Source organism: Phragmites australis, chromosome 15, assembly GCF_958298935.1.
Source record: "Phragmites australis chromosome 15, lpPhrAust1.1, whole genome shotgun sequence".
NCBI lineage: Eukaryota > Viridiplantae > Streptophyta > Magnoliopsida > Poales > Poaceae > Phragmites > Phragmites australis.
Window position 1 is genome coordinate 24,955,929 of NC_084935.1, and position 26,075 is coordinate 24,982,003.

A 26,075-nucleotide genomic window follows, 5' to 3' on the forward strand; every position below is an offset into this window, starting at 1 on the left:
CGACTCCTCATTCCCCTGCTGCAACCGACACCCCCAAGCGTCCTACCCTCCACTACGTGCAGAAAACCAGCCAAGGATCGGCTATAGGCCTCTTGCACCTATCCAATCCAGTCACTTCCCTACATAGTATATACTTCTAGCTCGATCCATAGTTGATCATGTTTAACTGAAGTATATACTACTTTCTGAGATGCATATACGATTTTTTGATATGTGTATATTATTTTCTAATATGTGTATACTTCTTTATAAGTGAAGTATATATTTTTTCAGAGATATATATACTATTTTCAAAATATACATATTACTTTTTAACACCCGTTAGAGAGGGATATGTGTACCTAGTAGTAAAAAAAAGACTCCCCCCCTCTCTCTCTATATATTATATATATATGCGCGCCAAATTACTAGTCCTAACTGGATGGTGGGATGAATATATATCTAACTTGAAATAGGTTAGTATGTTAGTACCACACAAGTACTTCGGCATTCCGTTCATCCATTGGATAGCACGAGCTGACAAGCGGCGCCCTTGAAGGCTTGAATTCCTCCAGAGCTGACAAGTGATAAGGTGAAGTGGAGTCCCGTACTCCCATAGGCGGTAGCTGCCAAAACTCGCACTAGTGCAACATCCGCTTCTACATGACCATCATTCCTGTCATGTTTGTTGTCGGATTTGTAACACTTTGTTAGGGAAAATGAGAGTAATAAGAAACAAAAAGATAATAAATACGGAAAATTCGATTGACAAAAAATGCTTATCCATCAAGGAAATACCTGTTATTGTTTTTAGTCATCACAGACGTTCCCGAACCAACCGCCTTAACGTGTCAGTGATAAATAAGAGAATTATATATCATAAGTAATTATTACAAACGGTTCGTATGATGAACCGTTAATTATCACAAACAATCTATATGATGAACCGTATGTGATAGTAAATTAATCATAAATGGTTATTACTTAGTAGTCTTATCATCTTATGGTATGCTATTAAAGAAATGCGGTTTATAACGTGATAATCTTGTTTTTTAATCCTGATCCGCGATTTCGGTTCTGCCTTTGTATCAGATGATATTCGCATCAGGATAATTTTCAAGCCTCAAGATAACCATCAGTCTTTTCTAAATTCTCATAGCGACGCTTTCACTCAGCATATGAGAGAGGCCACTATTTAATTAATCAACGAGCGTTGTCTACGTACACACGTCACAACCGCTACATATCGCTACATCACACCCCATCCGACGCTCCTGCTTTCACGGCACCCGCGCCCGAACCCATCGCCGATAGACCACACCGGCTCCCCCGCGCTCTCCACTTGCCGCGACGGCGCCCACAGGTGTGCCCACGCACGCTCTCACAAGGCCACGCCCCTCTATATATCACCGGCTCACCGCACGTCTTCCGCGCCAGCAAACCCGCGCAAATTCTGTGCATCACGCTCTCACTCTTCCCTGCCCGAGCTAGCCGCAAGCTAGCTTCGTCTCTCCGATCATCTCTCCATGGGTTCGGGAGCTCTGGCAGCAGTGGTGGTCGTGGTGGCGGCGATGGCGGTGGTGGGTGTGGGAGGCGACTTCGCGGCGGACCGTGCGGAGTGCTCGGACAAGCTGGTGGGGCTGGCGACGTGCCTGACGTACGTGCAGGACGAGGCGGCGGCAGCGGCGGCGCCGACGCCGGACTGCTGCGCGGGGCTCAAGACAGTGCTGCAGACCAGCCGCAAGTGCCTGTGCGTGCTGGTCAAGGACAAGGACGACCCCAACCTCGGGCTCAAGATCAACGTCACCAGGGCGCTGGGGCTCCCCGCCGTCTGCAACAAGCCCGCCAACATCTCCGACTGCCCAAGTACGTACTTCTACAATCCTATCCTAGATGCTCTAGTTTTTCTCACACACGCACCCATGACCATGATTCGAGCCTCAATAACTCGCAAAAATCTAACTTTTTTGCCAGTGCTGTTCTCAACTATCTACAAGTTCTTGTGTTCCAAGTGGAGATAGTCTTTTGCTCATCACCTTTAGTCTCGATCCAAGAGGTGCAGAGATCACAGTCACCTTACCCATGAATCTGCCGAAGATGAACTTTCCCTTTTTTTTTAAAAAAAAAGATAAGAAGGGACTTCCATGCATATTCACACCGAATCAATTTGTTAATGCAGAGCCACCTAAGAAATGCCGTGTAAAGAAATGCATGCATGCTTTCTTAGGCCCCTGCTGTAGGACATGCTGATAGCTACACGTCACGAGAAATTTCGCGTCCCAAAGGGGACAAAAATAAAAAATATTTTTACATTATTTATTTAACCGATTTTTAGATAGTAGAAAATAAAAATTCTTGAATGAAAAAGGTGAGAAACAAACATTTCGAGCTCTTGAGTGAAAAAGGTGGAAAACAAACATTTTGAACCGTGCACCATTGATTTTCACATTGTTTTTCTAGGACCGCCCGAATATATGCTGCTTGTGGTACTAAGATCATGTTTGTTTTGCTCTGAATTCTGATTATAAATTATAGATTGTAGAAGCTCATCTTAAATAGATCGTGCTATAATTCAGATATATATTTGTAGAATTTATTTTTAAAATCTAATCGTTTATTTACATAATACACTGCGATCTACAATTAGAATCTACACAAGCAAACACAACTTTAACATGTGCGTTTTTCCGTACCTCTGGATTGTGGCAGAGCTGCTGAATCTGCCGCCCAACTCCGAGGAGGCGCAGGTCTTCGAGCAGTACGCGAAGCAGGCGGAGGCCCAAGGCTTGCCGAGTGCAACTGGTCAGTTTTCCCATCACTTTTTCCATTACACGCCGCATACTTCGAAGAGGCTGCGTGCAGTACACGATGCGGATGCTGGAATTGATTTTCCATTGCGTAGAAAATGCCCCCTTCAAAGGCTTCTCAGGTTGATGACCGGAATCAGTTCGTTGAGAGCTAAACAGAACTGTTGCACCGATACTGGAGAACAGGGGCTCATCTGCCGGCGTTTAAGCTTGAGGTGACGCGAGAAATCAATGTGCTACAACTAGCCCAACTGCAGTACACGTATGTAGGAGTTGGAACAGAGGACGCCGGCAATGATAGAACAGTGATCGAAGTAGGGGATCAGTAAAAGAATGCTCCCGAAAAATGAAAGAAAATTTATATAGAGTGCTGTTATTTGCATCCGTTGGTAAGGACGGTGCGTCCAGTTAACCCGTGTTTGAGTTTGAACGCTCGTACGGGTATGTACGAAATGGGCGAGCAGGGAGTGGTCTAGTTCAACTTTATTTTCAAAGAAGACTATACAAATGAGTTTTACTGTTAAAAAAAGAGTGCTGTTATTTATTTTCTAAGATCGTGGGCTTGTGACGATGATTTTCTTTTGAACTTCTCTTTTCGAAGGCAACCATCATTGGCTTCGATTCCGGTCTAACGCACGCCTGATGTGCCCTCCAGGTGGTGCGAGCGCGGCGACCGCGGGCCCGCAGAAGAACGGAGCTGCTGCCGGTCCCGCGACGCCGTGGTTGGGAGTGGGCAGGTTCGGTGGCGGCGCACGCGCGGTGGTGCTCTCCCTCGTCTCCGCGGCCGCCCCACTCGCCGTGCCTCTCTTGCTTCTGCTGGGATAGCGGACGAAACGGCGCAGAGAAACGAGACGTGGTGTTGCCGGCTCGTGGTCTCTATTGGTGATCGTAACATGACGATTGATGTGCGTGCGTGCGTGGGTGCCGCTGTGATTCTCGTGTCAAAAAAGGAAATGAGCTTCGATAAAAGGACTTGTACCGTATTACACTCACATGTTTTGAAAAAAACTTGGTGCTTTTCTTTTACGTCTTTTGTGAACTAAGGATTCAAATTGATGGATCAAAGGTATCCACGTATCTCTTTAATTTAACCAATAACATTATTTTCTTTTCTGTCTTTTGTGAAAAAGGAAATCAGCTTCGATAAAAGGAAAAAAGACTGGTTGCTTTTCTTTTACGTCTTTTGCGGACTAGGGATTCAAATTGATCGATCAAAGGTATCCACATATCCTCTGTAATTTAACCAATAACATTAATTTTTTAAATTGAATAATTTAAAAAAATTAATATAATTAATTAAACTAAAAAAATCAGTGAGTATCTTAGATTCACCGACTTGCACGTTTACTGCGAACCATAATGCTCCGCGTAAAACGTCGGGTACAGAAATTCTTCGGACGCTTCGCTGGCAGTCCCACCTCCTTTTCTTTACCAATATAATCAATACAAGGATTCGTACCAACTCTCATATGCGAGTTCTATTCTGCTGTAGCTTGAAACATGCAAGTTGACCTGTTGTAATAGTTTCTTTTTTGTCGATGTCGTAGTTGCTTTCTCTCAGGCCGTGCCATCCCACTTGTCGGCGTAGACGAATCTTTAGGTTCCTTCGTTTTAATTTTTTCTGATTTTTTTCTCATTCACATTCTTTTTATTTTCTCTCATCCCCTATAATTTTTCTTTGAAGAGATTCGTAAAGAAAAAGGAGAGAGAATTCTGTTTTGATGGGAATGATCCTATTCTGAAGAGAACTTTTGTGACAGAAATCATAAAAAAAAAATTAAAACGCTGAAGAGAAAAAAATCTTTTTAGAAAGAAAATTTGATCCATGACAAGAATTTCTTAAGATGGTCTTATGAGCGCAGCACCTTGCGAGATGCTGCGTTCTGCGTTGGACGGGGAGATAGAGGCTAGCGTGAGGTGGAAGGAGCTGGACTTGGACGACAAGAGTGACACGCCAAGCTCCTCGTTCAAGCAGAGGGCACAGATTCCGGATGCGCCGCAATCGTGCCGGCACGGTAGCGGTTCTTGTTGCAGTCCGCCGCTTGTCCCGCTGCAATGTGACCTCCGCCTCCACCGCTTTTCTCCATTCTTGAACCTTCCTGTGCACTGCTCGATCTTGGCTAATCTAATCCCCACGTTACGTCTGTTGTTTGCTAATGCCCATCGCAAGAGCCCAGCACTTGTTGATCTCCCGGACGCGGATACTAGATTAGAGAGATTATATTTCTTCAAATTGTATAATTTATTTTTAAAATCTGTTTGTTGATAATTTACTGTAGAATTATAACGTTTATCATAGCTTTTGCGGAACCTTTAGAATCCACAAGCATAGTACTTTATTTGTTGCAACCGTAGAAATTGTGATTTAGAGGTGGAAAACTCGATTTTTTATGATACGAGGCAAGGTTCATGTGATTTGCTGTGGGGTTGGTTAGGGAGTCGAGCTCCTCAACGATCTCCTGGGCGAGCTACCACCTGAGGAAAGAAGGGGGATTTTTTGCTTGGATGTTGCAAGAAACATGCTGCGATGTTCCTCTGGGAATTTTCTATTTACATCGAATGGCAGGGAGAACATGCATGCTCTCAAATCGAACAATGACAAAGTGTTCAGTCACTCCGGGCGCTAGCAGCGCCCATTTGCCAATTACCTTAAAACTTGTTGTTTCTAGTCTTGTTTTGGAACGACACTGAAAGCGTATTTTACTCAACGCAACTAATGATATTAGTCTTGAGGCAGTAATTAAATAGAGAGTACATGGAGGCTGAGATAGAAACGAAAGATACATGCCGTGTATAGGCTAACTAAACACGGAAACAATCTAAACTAGCCTCCGGAGATGGCGCTTCCTGCATGCGCCTGTAGCCGCTGCATGCGTACGAGAGATGTGCGCTAACACGCCCCCGCAGTTAGAACGTCGACATTAGCCACGACTGGAGACATTCAAACTGGACCGAAACTCCGTGAAAACAGAGGTGGGCAGCCTCTTGGTGAAGATGTCCGCATACTGCGAGGTTGTGGGCACGTGAAGAACACGAATTTCGCCTGTGGCAACTTTGTCCCGAACAAAGTGTAAATCAATCTCAACATGTTTAGTACGCTGATGTTGTACCGGATTGGTTGAGAGATAGACTGCACTGATGTTATCACAGAATACCACAGTGGAACGCCTGGGAGAGAAATGAAGCTCCTGAAGTAACTGCCGTAGCCAAGTGACCTCTGCAACTGCATTAGCAACTGCCCTGTATTCTGCTTCTGCACTAGAACGGGACACTGTCTGCTGGCGCTTGGAAGACCAGGAAATCAAATTATCACCCAAAAAAATAGCATAGCCAGAGGTAGAGCGGCGTGTGTCTGGACAACCAGCCCAGTCGGCGTCTGAATAGGCAACAAGATCGAAACCAGGAGAGCGATGTAACTGCAGGCCATAATCCAAGGTGCCCTTGATATAGCGGAGAACACGCTTGATCAGGGCGAGATGTGGCTCACGTGGATCATGCATATGAAGACAGATCTGCTGCACAGCATAGGAAATGTCGGGGCGGGTGAAGGTAAGGTACTGAAGGGCACCGGCAATACCTCGATAATGAGTGGCGTCAGCAACAGGTGTGCCATCAGCGGGAAGCTTAGCACAAGTATCAACCGGAGTGGAGCAGGGTCTGCAATCTGCCATACCAGCACGATCCAGAATCTCAAGCATATAGTGGCGCTGGGACAAAAACATGCTGTCAGTGCTCCTAGTAACAGACATCCCAAGAAAATGATGTAGACTGCCGAGATCCTTCATAGAGAACTCCACGGTGAGAGAATCAATAATGCTGCGAAGCAGAACTCCAGAGGAAGTAGTGAGAATGATGTCATCGACACAAAGGAGCAAGTAAGCCATGTCGGACCCGCGATGAAGAACAAAGAGAGATGTGTCTGATTTGGCTTCAACAAACCCAAGGGACTGAATAAAGGAGGCAAACCTACTGTACCAAGCTCGGGGTGCCTGTTTCAAGCCATAGAGGGACTTGTTAAGGCGACATACATGATCTGGCCTAGCTGAATCAACAAACCCAGATGGTTGTGCACAATATACTGTCTCGCTCAAAGTGCCATGAAGAAAAGCATTTTTCACATCCAGCTGATGAATAGGCCAATTCCGAGATAGTGCCAGAGATAGGACTGTGCGAATAGTGGCAGGCTTCACGACTGGGCTGAAAGTCTCCCCAAAATCAATGCCGGGGCGCTGGGTAAAACCCCGAAGTACCCAGCGAGCCTTGTAGCGATCAAGTGTACCATCAGGATGCATCTTGTGCCGGTAGACCCACTTCCCAGTAACAATGTTGGCATCACGAGGTGGAGGCACGAGATCCCAAGTGTTGTTGGCTTGAAGAGCTGTAAATTCTTCAATCATAGCATCACGCCAATTTGGATCGGCCAGTGCACCACGATATGTCTTCGGCAGGGGAGACAACACAGCGGCCTGAAGATCAAATATTTGCTTTGGCTGTCGAAATCCTTGCTTCCCCCGAGTGACCATGACATGGTCATTGGCGACGGAGGAGATTGGAACGGCGCCTGGCGGGAGTGGTGGCGAGGCGCCAGGATGAGCAGCAGTCGAGCCAGGTGCGCTGGAGGGCTGCGCAGGCGGCAATGCAGGATCAGCTGCGTCAGGTCCAGTGCTTGTGGCCAGCGGCACGTTGTGGGCCGGGATAAGCAGAGGCTCGGCGCATGGGGTTACTGCACCCGCGGAAACACCAAAGGCCGCGGGCGACCCACTAGCCGCGGAAGGCACAGTGGTCGCGGAAGGCTCGGCTGCCACAGACGACCCCGCAACCGTGGCAGCCGCGGATGGCCCAGCAGTCATGGCAGCACCGGAGCAGTCTCCTGCCGGGGGAACTGGAGTCCCGCTGGCAACAACCCGAGGAGAGGATCCAGCGGGGGCAGCGGGAGGCAGACCTGTACCTGCAACACAGGGTGAACCAACAGGGCTAGGCACATAGTCAAACTCCGAGAGAAAGTCAAAGTTGGATGAAGGAAGGGGTGCGGGAAGCTCGGCAAAGGGAAAGGATGACTCGTCAAAAGTGACGTGGCGGGAAACAATTAGACGGTTGGTGGCGAGATCAAGGCAACGGTATCCTTTGTGTTCAGAGGGATATCCCAAAAAAACACAAAGGGTGGACCGAGGAGCAAGCTTATGTGGGGCGGTGGCGGAGAGATTAGGATAGCACTTACAACCGAAGACACGCAGGTGGTCATAGGAGGGGTGGATGCCGTACAAGGCAAAGTGCGGAGTCTGGAAGTCGAGGGTCTTGGTTGGGTGGCGGTTTAGGAGGTATGTCGCGGTGTGAAGAGCTTCCACCCAATAGGGCGCCGGTAGACTAGCCTGAAATATGAGGGAACGCATGATATTGTTAGTAGAACGAATAATGCGTTCGGCGCGACCATTTTGGGGGGAGGTGTGGGGACATGACATGCGGATGGTGGCACCATGAGTGAGGAGGAAGGAGCGTGCAGAGGAGTTATCGAACTCCCGACCGTTGTCGCACTGAACGGTCTTTATCGTGGTGCCAAACTGAGTAGCGACATAAGAAAAAAAGTTAGAGAGGGTGGGGAAAGTGTCAGACTTGAGACGTAGAGGAAAGGTCCAAGAGTAATGTGAGCAATCATCAAGAATTATGAGATAATATTTATAACCAGTGACACTAGCAACAGGGGATGTCCATAAATCACAGTGTATTAAATCAAAATTCTTGAGAGCACGAGAATTGGACCTAGCAAAAGGGAGGCGCACATGGCGTCCTAGCTGACAAGCATGACACAAAGTTTCTAGCTCACTTTTATTACATGCAGAATCTAAAGATGGCGCTAAACGAGAGAAAGACTCATGGCCAAGATGACCAAGCCGACGATGCCAAAGCACGGTGGGTGGGGTGATGACGGCGAGAATGTGAGGCTGGGCGGGCGGACGAAAGGAGTAGAGCTCCCCAGAACTATTGCACCTGGCGATCACGTTCCGCGTTACGAGGTCCTTTACAGAGAGGCCAAAAGGGTCAAATTCGACAGAACAGTGATTGTCAGTAGTGAAACGACGAACAGATATGAGATTTTTAATAATTTGCGGGGATATAAGAACATTATGTAAATGTAAAGGACGATCTGACGTGGAAAAAGAAAGAGCGCTTGTGCCGGTGACAGGTAACAAGGAACCATTGCCAACGATAATGTTAGATGGGGTAAACGGACTAGGAGGATGAATATAGGAAAGAGAGTCGGAGTTTGAGGCCATGTGAGAGGAAGCACCTGAGTCCATATACCAGTCGTCGCTCGGCGGAGGAGTGAGGGTCATAGTGTTGAAATTGCTCGCCAAGGCTTGCTGATCCCACGTCCAAGGTTGCTGTTGGGACAGCATGACAGGAGATGCGCCGAAGGAGGGTGCAGAACCAAGCGGTCCTGGGAGCGCCTGCTGAACCTGATGAGGCGTGCCGGTGTTTCCCGCGGCAAAGGCTTGAGGACGGGGCGGCAGCGGCGCAAGTGGAGGATGCGGGCGGGCGCCGTGGTGTCCCGGCCAGACAGCGAATGTCCCCGTAAACGGGTTCCAAGGAGGCTGCTGCCAGGCCGGAGAGCCAAAACTAGGAGGGCGCGCCTGTCCGCCCCCGTTCCCATTGGAGCGCCAGCGCCGGCGGTTGCGGTTGGAGCCGCCGCCCCCGGTCCCGTTGTTGGAGCCGCCAGGGATGCCAGGGCCGCCAGGACCGCCGAGCCTCGGCGCGATGGGGGGATAGGAAGGGCCCGGGGCGCGTGGCACCGGGGGACGAGCGGGCGCGGTAGCCACCAGCGCTGTCGGAGTGGTGGCCTTGCTGGCCAAGGTGACCTCCTCGATGAGAAGATCCGCACGGACGTCGGAGAAAGTCGGGAACGGCCGAGTGCGCTTGATTAACGCCGCCATGTAGGAGAATTTCTCGTTGAGGCCCCGGAGAAGATTAAGGACAAGGGTGCGGTCAAGGACCGTCTCACCCAAATCCCCCAAAGCGTCCGCCATGCTCTTCATCTTGTGGCAATAGTCGGTGACGGAAAGATCGCCTTGGACGAGTGTCCGGAATTCAGCATCAAGGATGATAGCACGAGTTTCCTTGTTGCCGATGAATTGGTCCTCGAGACCGACCCATATGGAACGCGACGTCGGGGACGAGGTGGACACCGCCTCGATGAGCTCGGGCGCGACGGTGCTGAACAGCCACGATTTGATGGTGCAATCCATGCGACGCCAATGGGGGTCCGTAGAGAAGTCGTCGTCGGAGAGCACAAGGCAGTCGAGGGCGTACTTGGTCACCGTGTTGAGGAAGAAGGTGCGCCACCGATTGTAGTGCGAGGAAGTCTGGTCGAGTACGAAGGGGATCATCGTCTTGATGTTAGACACCGCGACGGCCTGCGCATGTAGCTGGGATTGCTCCAGGTTTTTGTACTCGGCGAGACGACGTGCGGCTTCCTCCGCCCTGGCGGCAGCAGCCTTGGCCTCTGCTGTGGCGTTGGCGGCCGCTTGACGAAGCGCAGCGAGACGGGCCTCCTCCGCGGCGGCATCAGCCTGTGGATTTGTCATCGAGTGGATAGTGCACGCCGGCAAGAGAAGCAACGGCGGCAGCTCGTGTGGCGTGAGGCCAGCACAAGAAGAAGGAGGAAGCACGACCAGCGGGGGTGCCGGCGGCAGGAACGCGTCGTCGCTTGTGGATGCGATCGACGGAGGGGCGCCGCGGCGAGAGGCCGGCAGCGATTAGCGGAAGCGAGGGGATCGATCCCCGTCTGGTACCATGAAAGCGTATTTTACTCAACGCAACTAATGATATTAGTCTTGAGGCAGTAATTAAATAGAGAGTACATGGAGGCTGAGATAGAAACGAAAGATACATGCCGTGTATAGGCTAACTAAACACGGAAACAATCTAAACTAGCCTCCGGAGATGGCGCTTCCTGCATGCGCCTGTAGCCGCTGCATGCGTACGAGAGATGTGCGCTAACAGACACCATACTTTTTCTAATTAAATTCTTGCATAATGTTTCAAACAGGTTCAGTGTGACTAAGAATAGAAACGGATCGGATACGAATCGAATAGTCTACTTTCTATATTACTATTTAAATTTTAATAAAAATATGAATACAAATCCGAATATCCTCGAATACGACTATGAATCGGATAGTTCAAATCCGAATCCGCATTCGAATATCTACTCGATCGGGATGTATGCAAATATCCTACACGTTTAACGACAAGAATTTTTATTTTGGTGCGCAAAAAATTCGTTCACATTTGGAATTACTGGAATTACCAAAATTTTAGAAATTTCGTTCAAATTCATGTCAGAAATTAAAAAATTTGGCCAAATTTGATAAAATTTGATCAAGTTTGACTGGGCTGGAATATATATAAATTTTGTTCACAACTGAAATTTCTAAAACATTAGCGAAATTTGGTTCCCTGTTGGCGGATACGGATATAATCCATTTCCACATCCGAATTCAAAGCAATTCGGATATCCACATTTGAATCCAAATATCGAAAACGAATTTGAATACATCCATTTTATGATCCATTTTAGAAACGAATACGAATACGGATATAAATATTCGTATTTAATGAATACAAATATCAAATAATTCAGATACCTGCTATCTATTTCCTTAAGTGTGAGGGCGTTTTTCCTTTCTCACTTACGAGATTGCTTGCATTCCACCAGGATTTGCTTGTTTTATCAGAAAATCAGATTCATCTTGGATGGTTATGTACTTGTCGCATATTTTCTTGTAGGTTGCCTTTTACCTCTCTTATTCCTTTGTTCTTCACCGTCCTCTTCCCCTGCACCGGCCTAACTAGGATGCCCAACAAAGGAATAGGAATACGATCTAGGTCTATCTGATGTGGCAACATGGCATTGTTGCCAGGGACTGGGACATGGAGATCTTTATGAAGCTGGATACATTGAGTAGTACAACGCCTTAGAATTCAAAAGAAGGCGCTTCCAATTGCAACCATCCTGAACCATATTTGTGTCTCCCTCGTCTTTTTCCCATCCTCTACCTGACAATGATTTCTGTGATGCCAAATGCAGGCGCACAGCTGCACATCACAATCCCTGCCCATCTTCATGCCTCACTTTTTCGGCTATGCATATTAATTTTGACGCATAGGCGTCCCATTGACAACAACATGTCCTTCAATACTTGAATTGAGCCTACATCTCAATTCATTTGAGGGTGTCAGTCCTAACCTGTATGCCAGTTCAGGAACATGCTATGAGATGTTGAGTACTACTTAGTACAGTAACAGTAGTACATCGAACTCTCGAGGTTTGAAGGCAGCAGTGCCATACGAGCAAGGACAGAGAACAGGAGCACGTACGATACGTGCACTGTTAACACTTAACCGTTCTTTATAAAAAAGAAAAATATAAATGGGTCTACTCCAACAATTTGGGAATTGCTGATTGACAGATTGAGAGGGTTCAGGATCAATAGGTCAAGTTTGTCGTAGCTAGGGGTGAAAATGAGACCGATATTTTTCACCCGTTCGACTGATCGAAGACTTGTGAAGTAAATATATGATGTAATAATAGCTACCTAATACTATTTGACACTATCTGTGTCCGACTCCAGATCTGAGAAAAAAAAGGAACGATACAAGATAACTGATATCCGTCTGAAATATCTAAATATTAGGTGTTATGAGAAAATTTATTGTGATTTCATTTAAAATATGATAATATATAGATAGATTGTCACACATCCGTAAAGAGATAATATTGAATGCTCTTATTTTCATATATTAGCTATATCTCTCTCCGTGCTCACTTCGATTTCACTCATATATTATTTAATGTGATATATGAGGATGTAAATAAAGTGAAATTTTTTTATCTATCCGACTAACCGAAAGCTTGCAGCGCTATCCGCTTAGACTCTGACTCCGTCTCCGAGAAAAAAAAAATATACATATGACATGATACATGATAAGCTATAACCGTCCGTATCTAATCCGATCACTCTAGTTGTAGTCACTCTCCACCTCTTCTAGTGGTTGTTCTCAGATCACTAGGTGTTGGCCTTGAAGATATTAAGACATTCCAGAGTTAAAGTCTTTGTTTGAACTGTGATATTCAACTTAATAAGATCTGCTTTTGACAAAAAAGCATTTCCCATCCAATAAAGCTAGTCAGAGATGTGGAATAAGGTATTCCATTTTTCTTTTTGTTAAATTCAGCTTCGCTAGTGATGTTCAAGGCATGCACTTCATGAATTGAGCACGGGTTCGGCACTTCTCCATGAGCATTTAGTAACCAAGAGTTGGGAATATGGGCAATATTCTACCACCAGAATCTACTAGGAAGCATATTTCATTTGTAACTAAAGATGCAATATAATCTAGTACTAGCAACAGGCAAGTAGCCAACAAAACATAGGATCCATCAAGATCGACATGAACTTAGGTCGGGCTTGATGATGAAAAGGAAGCAGTGTATGTTCGATGCAGTTGCGGTTATGCAAATAGAAGACAAGCAATGCAGATCGTCGAGAGTCGAGGAAGCAGGACGGTCACGCAAATGTGCTATCCAAAACCTTATTGCTGCCCTGCTCCTCGTGCAAGCTTCACAATGGCAATGGCTCGGATATACCCCAGAACACGCCGAGGAGAAGGGCCTGCAAGATATGACAGAGGCGAAACCGCACATAGGCAAAATAACGTGTGAAGTTCCGCTTAGAAGAAATAACTTAAAGGCTAGGGTACATTAATATAAAAACTATTTTTAAAGACGGATAGTAACATATTTTTACAAGCATTTAGTGTACTGACTGTGATAGAAGACCTATAAAAATAGACAATTTCCACATGCGTAAAAGAAACCGTCTACAAAAACCTAGGTTTTCATACGTGGTTCTCTTAACAAATCGTATGTGGAAACCTATTTTCACATACGGTTCTTTAAATGAACTATTTATGCAAATAGGTTTTCACAGACGGCACACTTTAGCATCTGCCTGTAGATAGATAGAATACCACAGGCAGGTGATATAAGGACCCACCCGTGGTATATATTTCACTCTAAATTCATAATATGCATATATTTTATTCCCTTTAGATTTTTAAGACATATTAACATCACATATTTCAACAGTATTTGAACACATTTTTAACACAACATATTTTAACATAATATTTACATCAAAGATAATATTCATCGCAATCTAATATTCAACACAAGTACAACAATAATTCAACTAACATTACTAAAAATCTTTCCTCTCCCACTCACAAAGCCTCGGATGGCTAGCTAATTCACTTTCGTGGTCAAAGAACCTGCCACTCTTATGGATGACTTCGTGCATGATGAACCAGCACATGTCACGTTGAACGTTTTGGATATCTTCGTCTTTGAACAAGGTGTTAGTACTATCGATCCTCCATGCCTACAATAAAAACACAATTTGAATAGTTAAAACATTGCTAACAATAGAAACAGAAACAAATAAGAATATACAAGCGCAATGATGACTTATATCCTTAGGGCGTTTACCCTAAGAAACTGGTAAACATAGTATCCACAAAGAATAGTGTCGAAACCTTACTTGTGGCACTTCAAATAACAATGCAATATATTCGTTAGTTCAATAAGACTCTTCATCATAAATAGTGAGATATAAGCATTAGAGGTGTGTTATTACCGAAAAATGTATACAGACCGCCATCTTAGTCGGCTTGACCGTATCGTGTCTCCCACCTTTCAGTACATACCACTTGTAGGCCATATTCAAATGCCAAGAAGTAATTATTAATTCATAAATGATTTATAAGAATTTTATGTATGAGGATTTTCTTTACATCTGTATAACGTCGATGAGATTTTGGTAGGATGATTGGAGAAGATCGCTAAGTCAAAGACCATGAGTTTGCTCCTCTTCGTCATCAGCATTATACAATAAAATGGTCGCTACATGAATACTTATGTTAGGTCTTGATCGACCAATTAAGTTAGGTGCAAAATAAACTTTTAGGACTAATTAACGTATCAAACTTACTTAAAGTTGTAGGGGATCATGATGTAGCCCTTATCTTGCATTTCTAGCATAGCCCTTCCTACGTAGGTTGATATATCAAGTCTGCGTGATTTGGTCATTTCTTTTATGACCCTTGCTTTCTTCATGTTACTCTTTCCTTTAATCTCTGGGGCATCTTTTCTCAACTTCACGACCATATTAGGCTGGATAATTCGTTGCGAATTAAGGAATCCGACCGGTAACTTCATCTTCTTCGTATTGTTAAATTGTATTCTACAGAACAAGTCACTAGTCATTAGTTTCTATAACATATATTGATAGATATATGAACATAAGAGTATGTTATAGGCACTTACAGGCACCACACGCTTATGAGATTGGCATCAAGTTTGTCGTGGTGGAACAAAGCGTGCATGTCCTTAAAATCCATCATGAAATAGGAGTCTGTACTTAGAAAAACGTTAGCTGGAACATTAGCCGTGATTATCAAGAACCCCGTGCGACGTGCCCTCATGTATTATTCGTAGAATCTCCCCGTCTTCCATGGACCATCTTGGAGTTGAAACAAAGGTAGAAATGTCTTGTAATTCTCATATGTCTCAGGAACATCCAATGTAGGTAAGAAATCCAACTGAGGGGTACTCAGTATTTTGCCGGCCTCTTTCACGACATCGCCCTTCGCTAGAGATTTCTGAGCGGATGATGCCTTTCCTTTGGAGGATAAAAGCCTCCTCTTCACTGGAGATGTTAGAGTCTTTTCGTATGGGGTAACCATAATAGGGACTCTCCAATGCTCAAGTGAAGGTGCCAGAGGCACAAACGCTGGAGGCGGAGATACCGGAGTCGCAGACACTGAGGCGGAGGTGTCGGAGTCACATACGGTGAAGCACGAGGCGAAGATGCCTGAGTAAGAAAATGTGATGGATGCTCAAGAAAAGGTGCCAGATGTGGAGATGATGCTGGGCACGGGGGCGAAGGTGCCACAAGCAGAGAGACTAGGCGCGGGGGCGAAGGTACTTGAGGCGAAGAGGCCTGGCACGGGGACGAAGGTGGCTGACGTAGAGATGCTGGGCATGGGAGCAGCCGTGACACTGGCGATTTTAACTGCTGATGGCTGAAGATGATATCTCTCGTCTGGGCCATAGAATGAAGTTGCCAACAACCTCATCAAGAATCTCGATACCCTCAGGTGTGCTGATGTCTAGCTTATATTTCATGAAAAGTGGTTGTACTTAGTCCACTTGTACCTTGGCATAACCAACTGGAATATCTTGATTGTGAAACACACGGCCTGGAATGGCTTGGCATGTGGTAGCCTTGATAGTGAAGTCTCCCTTGCTGACCAAAACATGTAGCATGCAAGGGGTCGTCTCTGTGATATCATCCACAAGATATCTCTGGTTACTGACTTACGTGGACTCGACGCTACTCCAAAATCCTGGGCTGGTTGGTTGTTCTATCATCATTAATGTCACCCTTTCCTTCTCCTTTTCATTCCATATTTTTATGAATTGGACCATAACTTGTTCTTGTATCTCTTCTGCTAGGGTCTTTTTATATCTATTACGGGTCTTGTACTGGCCCACGGCGTCCGGGAATCTATGCTTCCAATCCACTTTTGACCCGATGCCTCGAATGTGACCCGGGTGTTTCCTATTTCCTAGGGCCTTAGTAAGCATGTCATTCTCCCTGTTAGGCTCTAAAGACCCTTCGTTAGCGATCTTTTGAATGGTCCGGGTTACTTCCATGGTCTTAGAGCTTTTGAAGGCTAAGTCCCTAGAATTGGTTCATTCTGACCGAGTGTAGATCCAGTTCTTGCTTCGCTCATCACAATTTTCCAATGGGTTAGACTTCCTAGCCTGGGCAGCCTCTTCTTCTTGCCTCCTTCATTCAAAAAAATTGGAGGCATACCCATCCGAGCCCAGGTGATAGTGATACTTGTTCTTCTTTGCAAGGTTCTTGAACTATTCACCCAATTTGATGGCTTCAGGTGTGTTCTTCTGTTGAACAATCTCTGCCCATTGGTCTGACATAATTTTTTTTATTTATTGAAGGGTATCAAGTTCTTCTTCATGAAGTCCTTATTCAGCTCACTCTTTCAGCCCTAGAAGCTCTTTCCCATAGCTTTTTCAACGCATTCTGTTTGGCAGCTTCCTCTGTTCCTGAGGGGAATCGGATGGTTTTGTGCAATATTGCCCATAGGGACTCCTTTGTCTCATCCTTCACGAACCGTCAATCAGTTATTGTGATTGGGACGTACTCCTTAACAAGAAATCCATAACTGTTGTGGAATTTGGCACAGGCCTCACGAGGTGCAACAGGCTTCCCTTCAACACCAACTTGCATTATTGTATATGTGTCAGGCAGCAACTTGTTTCTACTTCACTCGTCGCGTCTTTGTTTCAGCATACCCTCAGAGGGACCCGAAATTTCGCGCATAGAGGGAACGGAAGGTTGTGGCGCAGATGATCGATGGGAAGATCTTTGCACCCTCACCCTCTATAGAGAAAACAAGGGGAGTTGACATAAACAAAAAAAATTCTTCATTTAAGAAGTGTAAAATACATTGATTCATCTCAATACCTCTTTGGCGGGATTGTAGTTGGGGCTACTTTCCTGACGTCGGCTCTCCCGCTCTCACGGAATAGGCTTAGGCTGTGATACGGGCTCTCACTTTCGCTGCTGTCGGAGGAGGACAACGGGTGCTGGCTTAGCCTCCTATCTGGCCTCCTGCTTGCATCCACCCCATCTTTTGCCGGGGCGCCCTCTAGTGTGAGCATCCTCTGTGCTTCTTGTTTCTTAGGGGTTGTTGTCCTCTTCTGCTCTATGGTACTTAATCGACTAACTAGATCATTGTTTACCTAGAAAACAACACAGTGAATGGGTCACTAAAATTATATCTCAAAAAAATGATTTTAGGCCATAACATATGATTATTACATCTGTATGTGAAACCTAGAGCAGGGTATACATATCAATGCAGGGTAGTCCTGTACATTCAATTGTCATGGATGTTGTTTCAGCTTCATGCGTTGTTCTAGAAAATAAAATGAGAAAAAATTGTTCTTATGGCTTTGGTATGTCAATGTAAGCTAGGTATTTGTTATGGACCAAAATAGTTATGAGGAAATTAAAGATCAACTCATGCAAAGGAGTACTATGCAGCAAATTAAAGAGGAGAGAAGTCAGGATCAAGAGTAGTATATTATGTTCTCAATAGAGGAAAGAAAAGGAATCAATGTATGTGTTATGTCTAATTTTGTTTGACTAGAAGGCAAAAGATTTAGAGAAGGAAAGGACAACTACTAAGTGTAATGAGCGGATTATACAAGGAACCACCCTTTTCTTTTTATCTTTTCAGTGTTGCTATTATATGCTATTATATAAGGAACCACCCTTTTTATGTTATTCTGCCTTATTCCAAAAAGATTAACCACAGAGCTCAATTGATTAGTCAATATAAATAGATAGCAACTTGCAAATTCAGAAAGTAAAAAAATTGTAACTGGTGAAAACAAAAGAATAGGGAGAAAGAGAGCTCAATAAGTCTCCATAAGAATTTATTATTTAGAGCAACAACAATATATATAATCTCCCCAAAAAGATACATGCAATATGAGCTTGGTAGTGATAGCTACAAACCAAATATGTGTAAAAAAGTTCACAAGAGGAATATCCCTACCTATCTCAACTTAATTAATCTTGGTAAAGAAATTTGACATACAAATCATTGGATCACATCTTGAACCCAATCCTTAACCCGTCGCTCAGGCATGACAATTTACAATTTCCACACAGAAGATAACCAAGATCTATCATGTCAGTTTCCGTCCCTCCCAGAGACCAAACATCAAAGACCAAATGTCACAACTATGATTCTCAAGTCGTGCATATGTACAGATTGCATTGCTATTTGTGTTCATTTGTGCTAGGTTTATTTTCACCTTGCGTTATTTACAAGAATGTACAGATCAAAAGTTATGATGACCTAAGCATATAAATTTTTTACTTTTGAGTTTATTTAACATTTAGGAACTTTAACAGTTGTGGTCTTGTGGACAAATGTAAGTAAAAGAAATCAGCAAAGCACCATTTCTCCCAAGTTATATGTTCATTCCTTTTCAATTTTGTTTTGCCTTTTTCTTATGTCGCGCATCACACAGAATGGCGGCACGATGGCCAGGCATCACACAGAACAGCGGCATGATAGCCACGGCTCGGCCGAAGCAACATCTACGATGGTTCGGCCGGGCATAAATAGAGAGAGATGAAGGGATGGCTACTCACCACGGTGAGGTGGCCCTCGGTGTCGGCATCGGGGGTGGCGGCGGCTTGGGTTGGCTCCTCCTCCGTGGGGTGATAGCGGCAAGGGCGGCTCCTCCTCGGGGGCGGACAGTGGTGCAAGGCGGCTCCTCCTCCATGGGGGTGATAGTGGCAAGGGTGGCTCCTCCTCGGGGGCTGCGGCGGCATAGGGCGACTCCTCCTCTTTGGGGGTGACGACGACGAGGGCGGCTCCTCCTCCGTGCGAGTGACAGCGGCGAGGGCGGCTCCTCCTCAAGGGTGGCGACGGCGTGGGGTGGCTCCTTCTCCATGGGGGTGACGGCGGCCAGGCAGCTCCTCCTCAGGGGCGGTGGAGGCACAGGGCGGCTCCTCCTTCGTGCGACCGACGGCGATGAGGGTGGCTCCTCCTCTGGGGCGACGGTGGCGTAAGGTGGCCCCTCCTCTTCGGGGAGGGAGAGGACGCTGGCGCTTCGACTCCGGGATGGTGTCGGCATCGTCGGTGGCAGACGACGTCGAGAGAGGGCGTCGATGCTCCGAGACTTAGGCAACCTGACGGTTCGACTGTCTACTCTCTCTTTAATGGGATTAAGGTTTCTGGGTCGCGCGGGCTATATATATCTATATAATTCATTTCCACATGCGGTTTACTTAAGAAACCGTCTGTGGAAATAATTTTCACAGACGGTTTACTTAAAAAACCACATGTGGAAATGATTTGAATAGGCGGTTTACTTAACGAACCCGTCTGTGGAAATGATTTGCACAGGCGGTTGACTTAACGAACCCGCTTATGTAAATCGTTTTAAATATGTTTCTTTCCCGAAAATATAAATTAAAGCATGCCCTAAATACATGTATTTAATACATATTCTATATGAATATATTTGATACATGCCATAAATATAAATGAAAGCATATTATTACTCCATACATGTCCTTGATATAAATTAAATATGTTTTTGATAGGTCTATTAAACATTATCATTTTTTTCACTTTTGGGAATCAATATATAATCACATTGGAAATTAAGTTACATAATATGAATGTCACATTGAAAAATAAATTGCATAACATAAAAATCACTTTGGAAACTAAGTTACATAACATGGCACTATTTGCCTTCAATTATTTTCCCTACACCATCAAGACGCATCTAGGGCATCACAGATCTATTGAGGGTTGCTTCTATAAGTTTGATCTTTTCTGGATCTTCGAAAGGCGGTACATCGTTGAACTGATTGTATTCCTCCTCATCATCCACATTCTCAACTCCAATAATTCTTTGTTTCCTAGCAACAACTTTGTGCTTCTTTTCATTCGTGGAGTCGATTATATAGAAAACCTATATGACGTGATCAGCGAGTACCCACGAGTCATTTTTTATGGGCTACAATGCCGAGGTTGATAATTGTGAACCCGTAGTTTTCCACCACCATACCATTTGGGTGTTTGACCCATTTGCACCAAAAGACGGGGATCTGTATATTCACTCCATAGTCGAGTTCCTAGATTTCATCTATGAACCTATAGTAGGTGTTCTTTTCCCTTATTATGTCATAGGCTTCTATCCGAACGTCATTGTTTTGGGTCGTGCTCTTCGTGTCCTTTGCTTTGGTATAAAATATGTACCCATTAATGTCATATGCTTACCATGATGTAACTAAATTTGATGGGCCACGAGCCAACATTTTCATATATTTTTTTATCTACGGATTCACCATCTGATAGGTTTTAATTCTTGGACCATGTGGTGAAGCAACACTTGTGCTCTTTCAAGATCCAATCATCTGTGCGGCCATCCAATCATCTGTGCGGCCTTGATTTTCTATGTGAAGCTCATTCAAATGTTGCTCGACGAATGGCTCCACTATCTTGAACTACTACAAGATGGTGAAATGTGCTTCTTCCACTACTTTATAATCCTGATCGATGAATCTTTTCTTTCCTTTGGTCCCTCTCCTAGACAACCTCCCCTCATATCAAGATACAGGTACACCAATCAGTTTCGCTTCTTTTATGTAATCGATGCAACACTCAACGACTTTCTCAGTATTGTAGCCCTCGATCATGAAATCATCTGGGTGAGCACGATTCCGCACATAGCTCTTGAGAATGCCTATGTACCGCTCAAACACATACATCTAATGTAAGAATACAGGGCCCAGTGCAATTATGTCATTCACGATGTGAACCAAGAGGTGTACATAACATCAAAAAATGATGGAGGGAAGCACATCTCAAGTTGGCACAGAGTCTCTAACAAGTAACTATGTAGAGCACCTAGTTTTTCAATATCGATCACCTTCTGTGCAATTGCGTTGAAGAAGTGACATAACCGTGTGATGACCACATTTATGTATCCTAGCTTGATACCTCATGTTGCAATAGGAAGCATATGTGTTATCATCACATGACAATCGTGAGACTTCATGTCGATTAGCTTCAAATCTTTTATTAAGACTAGTTTCTTGATGTTGGATGAGTAACCAGTCGGGACTTTCACCCCACGTAAGCACTTGCACAGTCCTTACGTGATTTGATTTCATTATTTGTCTTGCTCGGTATGTCCAGTAAGAGGCCAAGGATGCTATCACACATATTCTTCTCAACGTGCATGATATCTATGTTGTGGCGAATGTCTAAGTCCTTCCAGTATGGAAAATACTTAAAGAAAATTGGAATCTTCTTCCACAGCATGTCGGTCGACGCCTCATTTTTCTTTCTCTTTTTACCCCTTGGTGGCTTCCAAAAAACAACCATGATGTTCTAGATCATTTCAAATACTAGTACTCCACTGTGAGATTTTGGACCAGTACCATGCTCAATTGTATTGTTAAAATATTTCTTCATCTTGTGGTTTTTTATGAGTTTTGAGTAAGAATCATCGGTGTCGCGTGTACACTACCTTCTGTGAGTACGGATGGTACATAAACGCAGTTTCATCTAAGCATACTACACATCCTTGCTTTCCTTTAACCTATCCTGATAGGCAAAAAAGGGCGAGACAATCACTGATGGTAACAAAAATTATGGCTTTCAGTATGAAGTACTGTTGTCGAAACTCATCCCACACCCGGACCCCATCGTTCCATAGTTTTGCTATATCTTCCATCAATAGTTTCATAAACACATCTATATTGTTGTCAGGTTGTTTCGGTCCTTAGATAAGAATGGACAGCATAAGGTACTCCGCTTCATGCATAGCCATAGAGGAAGGTTGTAGATGGGCAAGACCACTGGCCAAGTGTTATGTGAGGTGCTCATGTCACCGAAAAGATTCATTCTATTGGCACTCAACATGAACCTTACATTTCTTGGTTCTTTAGTGAAATCTGAATACATGACATCAAACTTTCTCTATTTTTCTAGCATCAGCGGGGTGTCGAAGCTTAGTTCCATCCTTCTTGCACTTATCAAAATGCCAATGCATCAGTTCAGAGTCCTTAAGGTTCGAGTACAAATGCTACAAATAGAAGATCACTGGCAGGTACCATGTCATCATGACATGACTTCTTCTCTTCTTCTCCATATTAGAAGAAGTGTCTTCTTCATCACGAACAGCAATACTCTTCTTCTTCTTCGCATTTGCAGAAGCATCTTCGTCCTCACAATCGTCATTCCTCTTGTACCAACTCACATTGCACACTGGGCATATATACAAAGCTTTGTACTCTTTACGACAGAGGATACAATGGTTCGGACACGCGTGTATTTTTTGCACATCTATTGACAATGGATAGATAAGCTTCTTCACTTGATAAGTGGTGGTGGGCAATGAGTTAGGCTTCAGAAGTATGTTTGCTAAGAGACTTAATAGATCCGAGAAACTCTTATTGGACCATCCTTTGCTGGCCTTTAATCATAGAAAATTAAGCACCAAATGCAACACCATAAACTCATTTTCACAACCCTTCGATTCCTCATACAAAAGTTCCTTCGATACCTTCTGTAACACCTTGAAATTATCTAAACCTCTCGTGTCTCTTAAAATATGTGGTTCTACGTGGCGCAACATTTCCTCCAAATCAAAATCATCATCATCATCCATCATAATATCAGTGTCGTCTTCGACTCCCTCATCATCACCATTCACTTGATCAGCAGCAATGTCATCGTTTGATTCATATGTGCGTTGTTCGCTGTGTTTAGACCAACTTGTGTAATCCTCGACAAAACCTCTCAAGATCAAATGTGATTCGATTATGCTTGATTTGTCCCACAATTTCTAGTTCTACAGTCAGAATATGGATGATGTATTTTATTTATTTTCTTAGTCAAATCGTCCTTCTTGGTGGCTTCAATAAAAGTAGAGAGTCTTTTAATGTATATTCTCCGTATCTTGGCGTATCGCACATCCATGCTATATCCATCTTTATCTTCAACCACAAAATTAGATCTATAAATTAATTAATAAAAAATCATAATGAAAAAGTTTGTTTTAAAAAAAGGAAAAAATTGAACATATTATGATTATAATATATCTACTTAATTGAATCTATATTGGTACAAATTTATGGCTCAAAACAATATTGATTCATTACTCTCTCACTCTCTCCACATCTAGATTTAGATATATCAAAAAGATCCTAATTCATGATAAAACCTTATAGAATTATGTGAATCTATACAATTAAATCAACATTGGCTATAAATTTTAGCTACTTTGAGAATCTAAATGGCTAGAATCACGAGTATCTCTAAATCACATCTAGACTCTAATTAAGCTTTAAATCTAAATCTAAATTTTAAAAAGATGCTATTTAAGGATGAGATACCATTACCTTATATAGCTTCTCTAATAAATTCAAAAACAAAATCTCCCCTCTATTTTCAAATCTCGCGGCCGTCTTTGAGCTGCTGCTCTGTTCAGACACAACGAGCTTTGTCTGAATAAGTTCTCCATAGATAGATACTATTTTCCATAGATAGATATTATTTATAGAGATATTATCACATACGATTCATATAAAAAATTATTCATAAAAATTAATTTTTATATGTGGACCCAAACTCTGACGGTCCGTCCCGTCGACGCTGATCTCTCTGAGGGAATCCAGCTCCAGCCCAGGTGAAGCTTTTCATCGTCTGCGCGAACGCGAGCCCACTGGTACTGCCCCCGCGGTGGTAGCACAGCCCCGTCGCCCTCCTGGGAGACAGACAGAGAGAGGACATGTGTGCCTCGTTATTGATCATGAGATACTCAGATACGTTACTATGCTTGGGAATCACGATGACCGTTCATTTGTTCAAATCCAATGATCATATATTGCAACTTGATCAAATCTTGATTCGATATAAAAGATTCGCATACGTACCAAGACTGTCAAGCAGTATGTGCTGGTGTTTATGTAGAGCCTTGTTAAGCTGGGGAGTCGCGAGATGGAGGAGGCTAGGCTTGGCCCGATTGTACCATCAAACCCTCACCTGGTCGTCAGTGAGAGCACGCTGACATTGGGCAGCTGCGGGACGTAGGGCATCAAGTCCTCACATGAACCATACAATTTTAATTTGCCAATTACTTACGCCGATTAACTGCCGAATATAGGTAGTGTCGTATATAGTACCATTAATGTTAGTCAAAGCGAAAGAATTTATCAAGGAGAGTTACTAATTTTCAATTGAGTGAAAATAAAGATATATATCACTTGACAACAGCAACCGTTAGATGCAGATCTAATTACTGAAAAAAATAATTTATAAATAAATAATATATATTTTTTTTTAATAGAGACGTATACAATTTTATAGTGTATAATAGATAAAAATCTCTGATTGAATATAGATAAAAAATAGATATATGATCAGACGATCGGATGTTGTACACGACGAAGTACCTGATCCGGACCTAGCCAGTTGAGGAGAGACATCTCGTCCGGCATCTCCGGGTCCAGACTGAGATGTTCGGCGACGGAGCAAGCCTGCAGGAGATGCACGGTGTAAAGGAAGTCGAACTGGTCGCGCCGCCCGAGCGCTGGGAGCTTGAGGCCGGAGAGCCGGCGAACGTTCGCCATGTCGGTGAGGAAGCTGAGCCGCTTCGGGTAGCTGCGGTACCAGAGGACGGCCTCCATCCTCGGCGCTGAGAATACCATCTCGGTCTCGCCATTGTCGTCGTCACCCTCACGGCCGCTCGGTAAGGGAAACCGGAAGCAGGAGCGTACGCTCAGCGACCGGAGGTTGGCGGCCACCACGTCCACCCTCTCCAGGTCGTCGAGGTTGTTCAGGTCGAGCACCTCGAGGGCGTCCGAGTGGAGGACCAGCCGGCGCATGGCGTCCCCTCTCACGCAGCAAAGGCGCAGCCTCCTCAGCCGCGGGCAGCACGACGACAGGAACTCGTGGAAGGGCAGCGTGCCGGCGGGCAGCAACACCATGGCGAGGCTCAGCTCTGCCAGCCTGCGGAAAACAGCAGCCGGATCTGGCAACTCAAGGTGGACAAAGTGGGTCGGCCTCAGGGCCAGGGCCTCCGCTCGCGTGCAGCGAGGGAGCTCCAGTCGGATCCCCCGCGGCACCCTGATGCGCACCGACGCGACCGTGCGCTCCATGGCCTGGCGGTACCACGCGTTGGCCTCGGCGACGTAGACGTGACTGTCGAACTCGACGGAGATGGTGGGGATGCCGCGCGAGCGCCCCCCTGCCGATCATCGCCGCTGCCACTCCGCGAGACAAGTTTTAGGGTGCCGTCCGCCTCGCGCTTCCTCATGGCCGGCGTGCGTGCGTATACTTGGCTTAATTTTGCAGGGATCATGCCGACTATACTAGCAATGTACTAATTTCACGGAATAAATCTGAAACCTTAACGAATTTGGAAAAAGGCCGTTGCTTTAATTTGCGCAGAAACAAAAAACCGCCGCCGGTACGTATCCAAATCCACTTCCTTACTATTTAATCGGAGGTAACGCGAGAGCTAGAAACCGAGTCGATCGGAGATGGCGAGAGGCACAAGGCCGACGAAGAAGAAGAAAAAGGAGAAGACCACGGCGACAA

The 26,075-nt window shown here is 44.8% G+C and overlaps 2 protein-coding genes across 2 annotated transcripts; one reads left to right on the top strand and one right to left on the bottom strand.

The window, feature by feature from the left end:
* Positions 1-1,252: 1,252 nt before the first annotated feature.
* LOC133891995 (non-specific lipid transfer protein GPI-anchored 14-like) lies at positions 1,253-3,788 on the top strand. Its single transcript, XM_062332732.1, has 3 exons — positions 1,253-1,845; positions 2,689-2,781; positions 3,442-3,788. Exons 1-3 carry the CDS (start codon positions 1,506-1,508, stop codon positions 3,609-3,611), a joined length of 603 nt encoding a protein of 200 aa, XP_062188716.1. The 5' UTR covers positions 1,253-1,505; the 3' UTR covers positions 3,612-3,788.
* Positions 3,789-17,388: 13,600 nt separating this feature from the next.
* On the bottom strand, positions 17,389-25,633 carry LOC133892231 (uncharacterized). Its single transcript, XM_062332929.1, has 2 exons — positions 24,929-25,633; positions 17,389-17,673 (listed from the first exon to the last, which is right to left on the bottom strand). Exons 1-2 carry the CDS (start codon positions 25,631-25,633, stop codon positions 17,389-17,391), a joined length of 990 nt encoding a protein of 329 aa, XP_062188913.1.
* Positions 25,634-26,075: the final 442 nt, after the last annotated feature.